This window comes from Pyrus communis, chromosome 4 (genome assembly GCF_963583255.1).
Source record: "Pyrus communis chromosome 4, drPyrComm1.1, whole genome shotgun sequence".
Classification (NCBI taxonomy): Eukaryota; Viridiplantae; Streptophyta; class Magnoliopsida; order Rosales; family Rosaceae; genus Pyrus; species Pyrus communis.
In genome coordinates this window covers 11,139,830-11,149,478 of record NC_084806.1, presented here as the reverse complement: position 1 = coordinate 11,149,478, position 9,649 = coordinate 11,139,830, and the positions used below count along the sequence as shown (strand labels likewise).

The following is a 9,649-nucleotide window of genomic DNA, read 5'->3' as shown; positions in this document are numbered from 1 at the left end:
TTTGTAGGGTTGTGTAGATTATGTGTTATTCCCTTACCTTTATTTATGGTAATAAGGAAGGAAAGAATCTTTCTACTCCAAAGGATACAAGTTCTAATAAATAAGAATAACTAGTATCAAATTTAATTTAAAATTGGGAATTGTTATTAGCACTCAAAAAGTCTTATTTGACATCCCAAAATTTCTATAATTAGAAAGAAAAATAAATGAGAAGTGTAGAATGAAATTTTTGAAGTGCTAATAACAATTCCGTTAAAATTTACACAATCACACTTAAATACAATTTTGTAACAATACTGATATTGTAAACACTGCACATTATCTGGTTTGTCATTGTTACCTCTGTAAAAGCCTTTCCCTGAGGCCTAAGGCCGAAACCAATTTTCATTCACCTACATTCCACAAATCCGATATCACAAAACCGAAGCTCACCCTCTCTCTCTCTCTCTCTCACTTAGAACGGTAACTGTGGTGGCCATCTTTTCCCAAATATCAATTCAATCAGTTCAATAAGACTTTCGAATTTGCCCTAATTTAAGAGATCAGAAGCTGCAAACTCAATTTATTCTTTGACGAACAAGTACGCCTTAATCTCTTTCTTTTGATTTTTGCCCCATTAGGGTTTGTTTTCTCTGCATGTCATCATGTGCATACGATATCCTCTCTGATTGCGATCACGGTGATTTCAAATTTAGGGTTTGTTCTATTAGATTCCCAGCCAATATTTCCAGTCCTTAATTCATTTTGTAGGCAAACTCTTAAATTTTTAGGGCTTTCTTTTACCCCTTATGTCCATTGTTTAGGCTGCCCTAGAAGTTTAGGAATTAGGTCAGCTAAGTTTTTTCAGTTACTTGGCTGTGCAATTTGTATTGATTTTGTAGTTTTGATCACTTTAAATAACTGGGTAATTGATTAAATGCTAAAGTTTGAATTGGAATATCAATAGGGAAACAAATTCAAGTAGCAGAGAATCTGAAAATATCATCATGTTTCGAATTTTTTACAATCTGTGCAAGAGTTTATGTTCTGGTGTCATCATATAATTGGATGTATTTGATTATCACGATGAGAATATTTCTTTCGTTGTCGATAGTTAATGATTTAGCCTCAGAGTTGGGGTTTCGATATAATTGTTGTTGGGGTATTGTATCCATCTTGAAAGATAAGTTGTGTTTTGAACAAATTTAGGTGATTTACATGCCACCTGAGTATATTGTTGGATAATGGCTGTTCAGAGTTCTACTAAACTGAATCTATGTGAAGACGAGGATGATGAACCTTTAGTATTCAAACGGTACAGCACAAAATCTAAACCGAATCAATTAAACGCTGAAGCAAAGAAATTATCAGCTGAGAGGCAAGTTGGACAACCAGGGAAGCAGGTATCTGAGCAACGTTCTTCCAATGGTCTAAACTCGAGTGTTCAAAATGGTAAGATGGTTCCATCAACCAAATCACCACCAGCAAAATCTCCGCTAGCAAGCCCAAAAGCTTCAACTTCATCTGCTGGGGCATCACCAGTATCAAATTCAAAAGCTTCAACTTCATCTAGGGCATCACCAGTATCCAAAGCACCACCGTTGACTACATTAAATGGTCAGTCAAAGCGGTTGTCAGAACAGAATAAGTCTACCACAATTAAGGAGGAAATTAATTCTATTGAACATCTTGCTCAAGGAAATAGTGATTCTGAAGATGAAAAACCGATAGGTGCCAGACTGGGGAAAGTGAAACCTTCTGAAGATTCGGATGATGATAAACCTTTATCATCAAGGATTGCACCGAAGTCCAAGTTGGGAACATCAGGCAGTCGGCCTTATGATTCTAACGAAAGGAAGCCCGTTGTTTCAAAAGTTCAGAAGAATGGTTCCAGCACAATGGATAAAGGCAAAGCTTCATCTGTGGTCTCTAGTAAGAGGCCTCTAGATAAGGTCAATTCTTCTGAGAACTGTTCAGCTAAAAGGCCAAAAGTTTCAGATTCTTCTACATCTGCAAAGAATAAGCAGGTATCAGCCAAACAAGAACCAAAGGAAGAAGATGATGATGATGATGACTTCATTCCAATTTCCCAGAGGAGTAAGAAAGTTGCATCGGATAGTAAAACATCTCTGACAAAGCTAAAGGTAACCAAAGTTGGTTCATCCTCAATCAAGAAAACGATCAAGAAGGGCCAAAAAGCTTCAAAAATTTCAAAGTATTCTAAGTCGACAACAAAGCCACCGGGCTCTAACGATGGGCAGATAAAATGGATTACTTTAAAACACAATGGTGTCATTTTCCCGCCTCCATACAACCCTCATGGGGTAAAGATGCTCTATAATGGGAAGCCAGTTACCTTGACTCCTGAACAAGAGGAGGTGTCTGTCTCACTCATCTTTATTTCTGCTTTGTATATTCTAGTACCTTAATGAATTCAGTTCTCTTTAATTTAGATTACTTTCCTCGTAGTTTCTGCAAGTTACTATACTTACGCTTGAAATTTTATAAGTGCAGGTTGCAACAATGTATGCAGTGATGAAAGATACTGATTATGTACAAAAAGAAACATTCAGAATCAATTTCTGGGCTGATTGGCATAAGTTTCTTGGGAAGAACCATGTAATTCAGAAATTGGATGCTTGTGATTTTACGCCAATATATGACTGGTATCAGAATGAAAAGGAAAAGAAGAAACAAATGAGCACGGAAGTAAGTTGGTGGCTCTAACATATATCCATAATCAAATCAAATAAAGCTAACATTTTGAGTTTGATTACAATTCAAAACATTAATTTAAATCACAAGATAGGATTGAAAGTCTTTGTCCAATTGCATCTTTCCCAAGCATGCTTGCAATCAACATCAGTTGTCACTTGTCATAAAAAGCCACAATATGTTGTTAAGTCAAGATGGAATAACAAGAATTACCAGTGCTTTCCTTTCCTGATACTCGGTCATTTACATAAGAAAGATTCTTTAAGTATCACTTGACTATTCTATATATTATACATTGATTGTCCTCCAGGGCTTCATATGCTATGCTAGTTGTTTTATATATTTAAGTCAAAATTTATAGGTAATCTTCTGTTGATTCAGGAGAAGAAGGCCTTGAAGGAGGAGAAACTGAAACAAGAGGAGAAGTATATGTGGGCCGAGGTTGATGGTGATAAGGAGAAGGTTATCTCTTACTTGCTTTTCTCCTGTAGCCTAAGTTTCAATCTGATTATCCCATCCGTAATATATCTACAAAATTTATGGTGCTTTTCTGTCAATCCTTCCTATTTGATTATATGAATTAGGTTTCCTTGTTATAATAAGAAGATAGTAGCATACCTCTTTTCTTTGCCTTTTATCATTACATGAAAAGTTTACATTAGTGATTTGTGTGATTGCAATATTAATATAGGTTGGAAACTTCAGAGTTGAACCACCTGGGTTATTTCGAGGCCGTGGAGAGCATCCAAAGGTTTGATATTATTTTCTCTGTGATACATATTTCAGAGTTGTCCATGAGAAGATAGTTTGATATGTGGTGGCTATCTGGTCAATTGTATATGTCGTTGTTAATGCTTTCTATGTATGGTATCAGTCGGGAAAGCTGAAAAGACGGATTCGTCCAAGTGATGTTACAATTAATATAGGAAAGGATGCCCCAATTCCGGAATGTCCCATCCCTGGTGAAAGGTTTTGTTCTTCATGATCTCCAATTAGAAAGCAAAACAACTCATTTACTTTCAGATATTCAAAGGATGATGCTTTTGTACTATATTTATTTTTGTGTGCTTTCCATATTAATTAATTTTGATTTAAATTAACATGTGCTACAGCTGGAAAGAAGTAAGACATGACAATACAGTTACATGGTTAGCTTTCTGGAATGATCCAATTAATCAAAAGGAATTCAAATACGTATTTCTGGCACCTAGTAGTTCCTTGAAGGGGAAAAGTGACGAGCTGAAATATGATAAAGCAAGGAGATTGACAGTGCGTAGATGGAGATATGCCCATGAGCTTTTAGTAGTTTCTTTGGATAACAGAGAAGATGCTTGTCTTCATATTGACGAAACCCTGCTATTTTGAGTGCAGGACTGCATAGGAAAAATCAGGGCTTCATACACCAAGGATTTTACTAGTAAAGATGTGTCTAAGCGGCAGATTGCGGTTGCTACCTATCTCATTGATAAACTTGCCCTCAGGGCGGGCAATGAGAAGGTATTGTATGTGAACCTTACTTCAGCTGTACATAGAAGCAATTGGCCTTTATATGTTTATGCCATTTTTATTGAACGAGGTAATTTAGGCAAACAAGTGATATAAACATTAGTGAGGCCATGGAAAAGCTCTCCGGTATTGGCAGAGTGATATGATTACAGTAATATGATCTCTTAGCTAGAGCAAGCTTAAGAATCATAGTTTCAAACCATTTGTCCACAAAGAAGTGGACAGAATTTTTTTATGCCTGAATTTACTGGTTGTTCTCTTGCAGGATGATGATGAAGCCGATACTGTTGGTTGCTGCACTTTAAAAGTAGAGAATGTAAAAGCAATCCCCCCTAACTCGTTGGAGGTGATGCTAATGCTTAAATTTAAAATCATTGTAGGTAGTTTTCCACTGTATTATCACCATTAAATAACCAGTCAACTTTTGTTTTTATAATTTCAGTTCAACTTCCTTGGTAAAGATTCAATCAGATATGAAAATACTGTTGAAGTTGAGATTCCTGTTTACAAGGCAATTATGCAGTTCCAGTCTGGTGAGTAGGTGGCTTTCTAATTTTGATATTTCCTTTTTTTTTTTTTTTTTTTTTTTTTTTTTTTTTTTTTTTTTGTGGTAATTGAAGCCCATGAATGTGATCAACTTTCTTTTTCTATTTGCTCCAGGGAAAAGTGGCAGTGATGATCTTTTTGACTTGTTGGATACCAGTAGACTGAATGCTCATCTAAAGGAAAAAATGGATGGCCTTACAGCGAAAGTGTTTCGTACCTACAATGCATCTATCACATTGGATAACATAGTAAGTTGATACCGGCTTTCACTGTCTTTGAACCTTGTACTGCTCTTATATGTTTTATATCCTCTATAATATAAGAATAAGAGTTAATGATTCAGAAGAAAATTCTGAGTCTCACCTCAGGATGGGAGAAAATCCTAATCATGAATCATGAGGAGCTTTTGTGCAGATTAGAAAAATTACTGTTCTTACATATACAAACCCGGTGCAGTTATACTTAATGACATTTGGTTTGGGAAAATTTTTGAAAATTTTCTTTTATTTGTTGTCAAAGCAAATTAAAGTTGATCTACATGCAAGCATTATTGAAACGGAGCGATAACCAAAATGGGGTGCATTGTACAGTGTTATTTGGTAGAAATTGAGGGAAACTCCCTAAATTTAGTTTCGTCTCGTAAATTTTTTGATGATTTGTAAATGCTTTGTTGACTAAATAGTTTTTGTATATATCTGATGACACTGTTATTGTCATATATTCAGTATGGTTGAGATGAGAGGCTCCTCCTTTGTCAAATCCTGAATCCTCGTTACTTAGATTATGGGACTCATTTGTATGATATACAGCATTAACAAGGATACTAAGGGATTTCTTAGCTTGCTCTTGATTTCTACCAAATTTCTAGTTTTGTGTGGTTCCCCTTTTTTGTTCTCCTTCCCCTCTCTAATTTAGTTTCCTGTTATGACGATTCTTCTTATCTTTCTTCCTTGCCTTGGCCTGATGGCAGTTGAACAAGGAAACCAAAGATGGAGATCTTTCAGAGAAACTCGTTGTTTATCAGCATGCAAACAAAGAGGTGTGGCAGTCAATCCCTTGAGAATTTGTACTGAGCTAATAGCACTGTTACTTTTACTCAGCAGCATCTACAATTTTTGGCATTTCATTGCAGGTTGCCATTATTTGTAATCATCAGCGTACTGTCTCAAAGTCTCACAGTGCACAAATGTCTAAGTTAACTGAGAAGATTGCTGAACTTCAGGTAATGACCTTATCTGGGACTTAACTGAAATTTTAGGTGGCTGCGTTTGTAAACTGAAAGTCAGTAAAAAGTAGGGTGATGGTGTAACTTGCGCTTTGGGAAAAAGTCTTGGTTGATGATCTGGAAGTTAGAGTGTTAGACCAACCACCCTTTCTCTATCACGTAGCTAAAAAGTACGAGAATAAAGTTGGAGAACAGAAACCTCTTTGTCTGAGTGGGTTTAATAGACTTACGTCATTGAAAATTAATTTGAAATGCATGTTTATTTCTTGCTGTGGAACTAATTCTTTTTTTTTGGCGGTAGGGCAACCTGAAAGAGCTGAAAGTGGATTTGGACAGGGCCAAAAAAGGAAAGCCCCCACTGAAAGATGCTGATGGAAAGCAAAAGAAAAATTTGACCCCGGAAGCGTAAGTTTACTTTTTTGCTTATTTGGACCAAGTTTCCATCACGTACGGATATTGCCTTGTGAAGTAACTTTTGGATTGACACAGTTTGGAGAGGAAGATAGCTCAAACAAATGCAAAGATAGAAAAAATGGAACTGGATATGAGAATTAAAGAGGATCTGAAAACAGTGGCATTGGGAACGTCGAAAATCAACTATCTTGACCCTAGGATCACCGTTGCTTGGTGCAAGCGACATGAAGTTCCCATTGAGAAGGTAACGTCTTCTTGTGAGTTTGTTTTTGAAATAAATATTACTATCGACAGTAGTTCAGCCGATCAATAGATACTTTTCATTTCGATAAAATGTTGGCTAGTTCTTTGTTTAAGCTGCTATATGCTTGACCATTTGCCAATGATACAGATATTCAACAAGTCGCTCCTCGCAAAGTTTTCTTGGGCAATGCGAGTGGAGCCTGACTTCAGATTCTGATTCTCGGAAATGTTGCTCGCCCATCCCCTCCATTTCAAATTGAGAAAAAAAATAGCGAAAACAGACCCGACTTACCTTCTTCGTTCGGTTATAGAAGACATTTTTATTCTTTTTTCTCATCGTGTTTTTCTCATTCGGCTGAAAATTCTTCTTGTATGTTAATCTAATCTAATCTAATCCGACTGGCTGTGTAGCCTTGCCACCTTCTTGACATTCCATTTGTGTTTCCTTTTCCTTGGATCCCAGCAATTGTTTTATTTGAACTCTGAGAACTTTATACTGATTCTAAAGATATTTATGTTACATTCAACAGGCAGCTGAAGGTTGCGCTGTTTACTTTTTGGTCATTGTTCTCTATGAAATTCTCGAATTTCGGGTCGATGTTTTTTCAGCGAAATTCGATTTGTTTCCAGCATTGCTACTTGATGTAAAGATTTTCTACCTCTAATATTGCCCTTGAATCCTGATACCGGTGATTTATGGAGGTGTAAATGTGTATGGGTAGTGATTTTCATCTCCCGCACTCTTGTTGATTCTAAGGACTCGGGAAAAAGGGGAGGAGTGTGGCGGAAGAAAAGTAGTCTGTGGAAATCATTTCGTAGTATGTTTTTACTATTTCCTTGTTTTACAAGATTGTATCTTTTCTACGAATTGTTATAGCACAATGCATACCGCAAGGTGTTCAAAGCTCAAGGCTTCGACTTTTCGGGCCGGATCGTTCTGACCTATAAGAATCATCAGGCCTTCATCTAGGGCATGTTGTCTTACTTGGAGTGGTAAAAGATATGAATGAGAAAGATACTTGATTACTTAAATACGAGAGGAACATGAAATGAAATTGATGAGAATTGGATTTACATTTGATACGTACCCAGAGCTCCTTGTATCAGAAAGCCTTCTGTGTAACGGATTGACCACCAATGCGGTGTCTTCTCCCCTGAACAAATACACATACAGCCCTATTGAGTCGAGCAACTTTCATGTTACTGGTGCACTTCAACAAATAAAATAAACAACAGAGGTACCAATTCATTGTAGCACCCAGGAGTCAATGATATGATGTCACGCGTATTATAATATAATGTCACACATAAGTTGTTTTTTCCAAACGCTCGACTCTCCCTACTTTTTATAGCTTTCATGTGACATTTTTCAGTTATACAAAATCTTATTTTTAATAAATGTTAGTTGTCATTGTTAAGGGAAAGAAAAATAAGTGAAAATCGAACCCGCAACATAAAACAAGACAGAATTAATTTAAAATAAAATATAAATTTCATCTTTCTTTTTACAATAATCCATTATTATGGATACAAACTACAATTTCCCAACAGAGCATAAACACAATTCCACAGCCCACCCACAAACCACATAATTACTCACTAATTAATTTTCCACATATTACGAATCAACCCCAACACTTCCCGCATTTTTCTCTTCTTCTACCTCCCATTTTCACCCCATCCTAACTTTTAATTTACCCATAAACCCCAAATTCATCAACAAACACCAAAATATTTCCCTTCTCCCACAACAACGTGATAAGATTTAGCTACCGAGTACCCAAACAGTAGGTAATTACTAATTCGCCCCCGTCTTTCCCGGAATTCCAGATCAACCTCCGTTTAAAAAAATCACGGACAGATTCGACCCGAAAAACCGAGCAGACGACGAAGGACAGAACCGTATCGGGTCCGGATCCATTCACGGTCCTTCTCGGGTCCTCGGATCCGGATCTTCCATTTTCAACCGAGCCGGAGCAACCGCCTCAGGTCTCGGGTTGCCGAGTCGTCGTCAACGACCTTTGACACCTGCTTCTTCCTCGAAAACGACGGCAACGGGAGGGCGATCGGCTCCGGCGACACCACGAACGACGATCCGGCGTACACGTTGGTCTTACCACCCACCGGAGACCTCAGATCCACTATCCGCACCTGCTTCTGTACCGTTTCCGGGCCGGGCCGCGGCCTCTCGGTCCCAGTACCAGCCAAACCGCCCTTTTCATTCATCTTCGAGTCCAGCGACTCTCCGCGCCTCAAGATTGTGACTTTCTCCATCTTGAAGCCCTGACGTTCATCGTCGGAGCTGGATCTCTTCGCGACCACCGCGGGCGGTGGCTGCGCCTCGATTCTCCTTTGTTCATATCGCACCGCCGGCTTCCTAGATCTAGGGTTAGAAACGTAATTCTGGTTAACAACGGGGTTCCCATAGTAGCTGCTCTTCCGGCGCGAAAACGACGCCGGAGGGACTCTGATCCTTTCGATCAGACAATCCCGAGGCCGTAAGATCTCAGTCCCCATGATATCAAACCCTAAAATCCAAAACAAAACACCTAATAATACCAAAAAATCGAAAAAAACCAGAAGAAATTAACAAAATTCTAAATTTTTTTTGTTTTTGATTTTTTTGCGGCCTCTTCTTCTTCCTCACATGAAGGGGAAGAAGGAGGATTTTTTCGCTCTGTTGGATCTTTCCCTGCAAATCCGTTTTGTGTGATGGAGGAGAAAATGAAGGATTTATAGATAAGGAATCAGGAGAATGACGTTTCTACCCACCTTCGCTGCTTGACGCGTGAGGGGCCCGCCAGGGTTTTTTATTTTCAAAGACAATCCGGCCGAACCTGACTGGGTCTTTCGCACCAGTCGGCCCTACTTGAAGTCCGTTTTAACGGAGTCGTTGGGGTCTTGACTCCTGGCCCTTGGCCATTGCTGTCGGTCATCTGTAACGGCGTCAAGTAGACGGGCCAAGTTGGTGTTGCGGTTGCCCGGTGAATGTCATACGAGAGAAATGTTAGTACTTTATTA

General features: G+C 38.3%; 2 protein-coding genes across 4 annotated transcripts; one reads left to right on the top strand and one right to left on the bottom strand.

Moving 5' to 3' along the window:
- The first annotated feature begins 335 nt into the window (after positions 1-335).
- Positions 336-7,192, top strand: LOC137732248 (DNA topoisomerase 1 beta-like). Of its 3 annotated transcripts, none has more exons than XM_068471550.1 (16): positions 336-580; positions 1,189-2,303; positions 2,494-2,688; positions 3,076-3,156; positions 3,386-3,445; positions 3,569-3,663; positions 3,807-3,963; positions 4,066-4,191; positions 4,466-4,546; positions 4,643-4,733; positions 4,861-4,994; positions 5,717-5,785; positions 5,879-5,968; positions 6,273-6,376; positions 6,461-6,629; positions 6,777-7,192. In XM_068471550.1, exons 2-16 carry the CDS (start codon positions 1,224-1,226, stop codon positions 6,843-6,845), a joined length of 2,601 nt encoding a protein of 866 aa, XP_068327651.1. In that variant the 5' UTR covers positions 336-580; positions 1,189-1,223; the 3' UTR covers positions 6,846-7,192. The 3 variants fall into 3 exon arrangements, with proteins under 3 accessions (XP_068327651.1, XP_068327650.1, XP_068327652.1); XM_068471549.1 differs by having other exon boundaries at positions 1,189-2,357; XM_068471551.1 differs by lacking the exons at positions 336-580; positions 1,189-2,303; positions 2,494-2,688; ... (4 more) ...; positions 4,066-4,191; positions 4,466-4,546 and having other exon boundaries at positions 4,662-4,741.
- A 903-nt stretch (positions 7,193-8,095) lies between these two features.
- Positions 8,096-9,341, bottom strand: LOC137732249 (uncharacterized). Its single transcript, XM_068471552.1, has one exon. It carries the CDS (start codon positions 9,143-9,145, stop codon positions 8,591-8,593), a length of 555 nt encoding a protein of 184 aa, XP_068327653.1. The 5' UTR covers positions 9,146-9,341; the 3' UTR covers positions 8,096-8,590.
- Between the last annotated feature and the right edge of the window lie 308 nt (positions 9,342-9,649).

Excerpts from the sequence above, each read along its gene's own strand:
- LOC137732248 (XM_068471549.1), top strand. The coding sequence starts at position 1,224 with ATGGCTGTTCAGAGTTCTACTAAACTGAATCTATGTGAAGACGAGGAT. Across the intron at positions 4,192-4,465 it reads TCAGGGCGGGCAATGAGAAG|GATGATGATGAAGCCGATAC; the intron begins GTATTGTATGTG and ends GTTCTCTTGCAG. Across the intron at positions 4,734-4,860 it reads AATTATGCAGTTCCAGTCTG|GGAAAAGTGGCAGTGATGAT; the intron begins GTGAGTAGGTGG and ends TATTTGCTCCAG.
- LOC137732249 (XM_068471552.1), bottom strand. The coding sequence starts at position 9,145 with ATGGGGACTGAGATCTTACGGCCTCGGGATTGTCTGATCGAAAGGATC.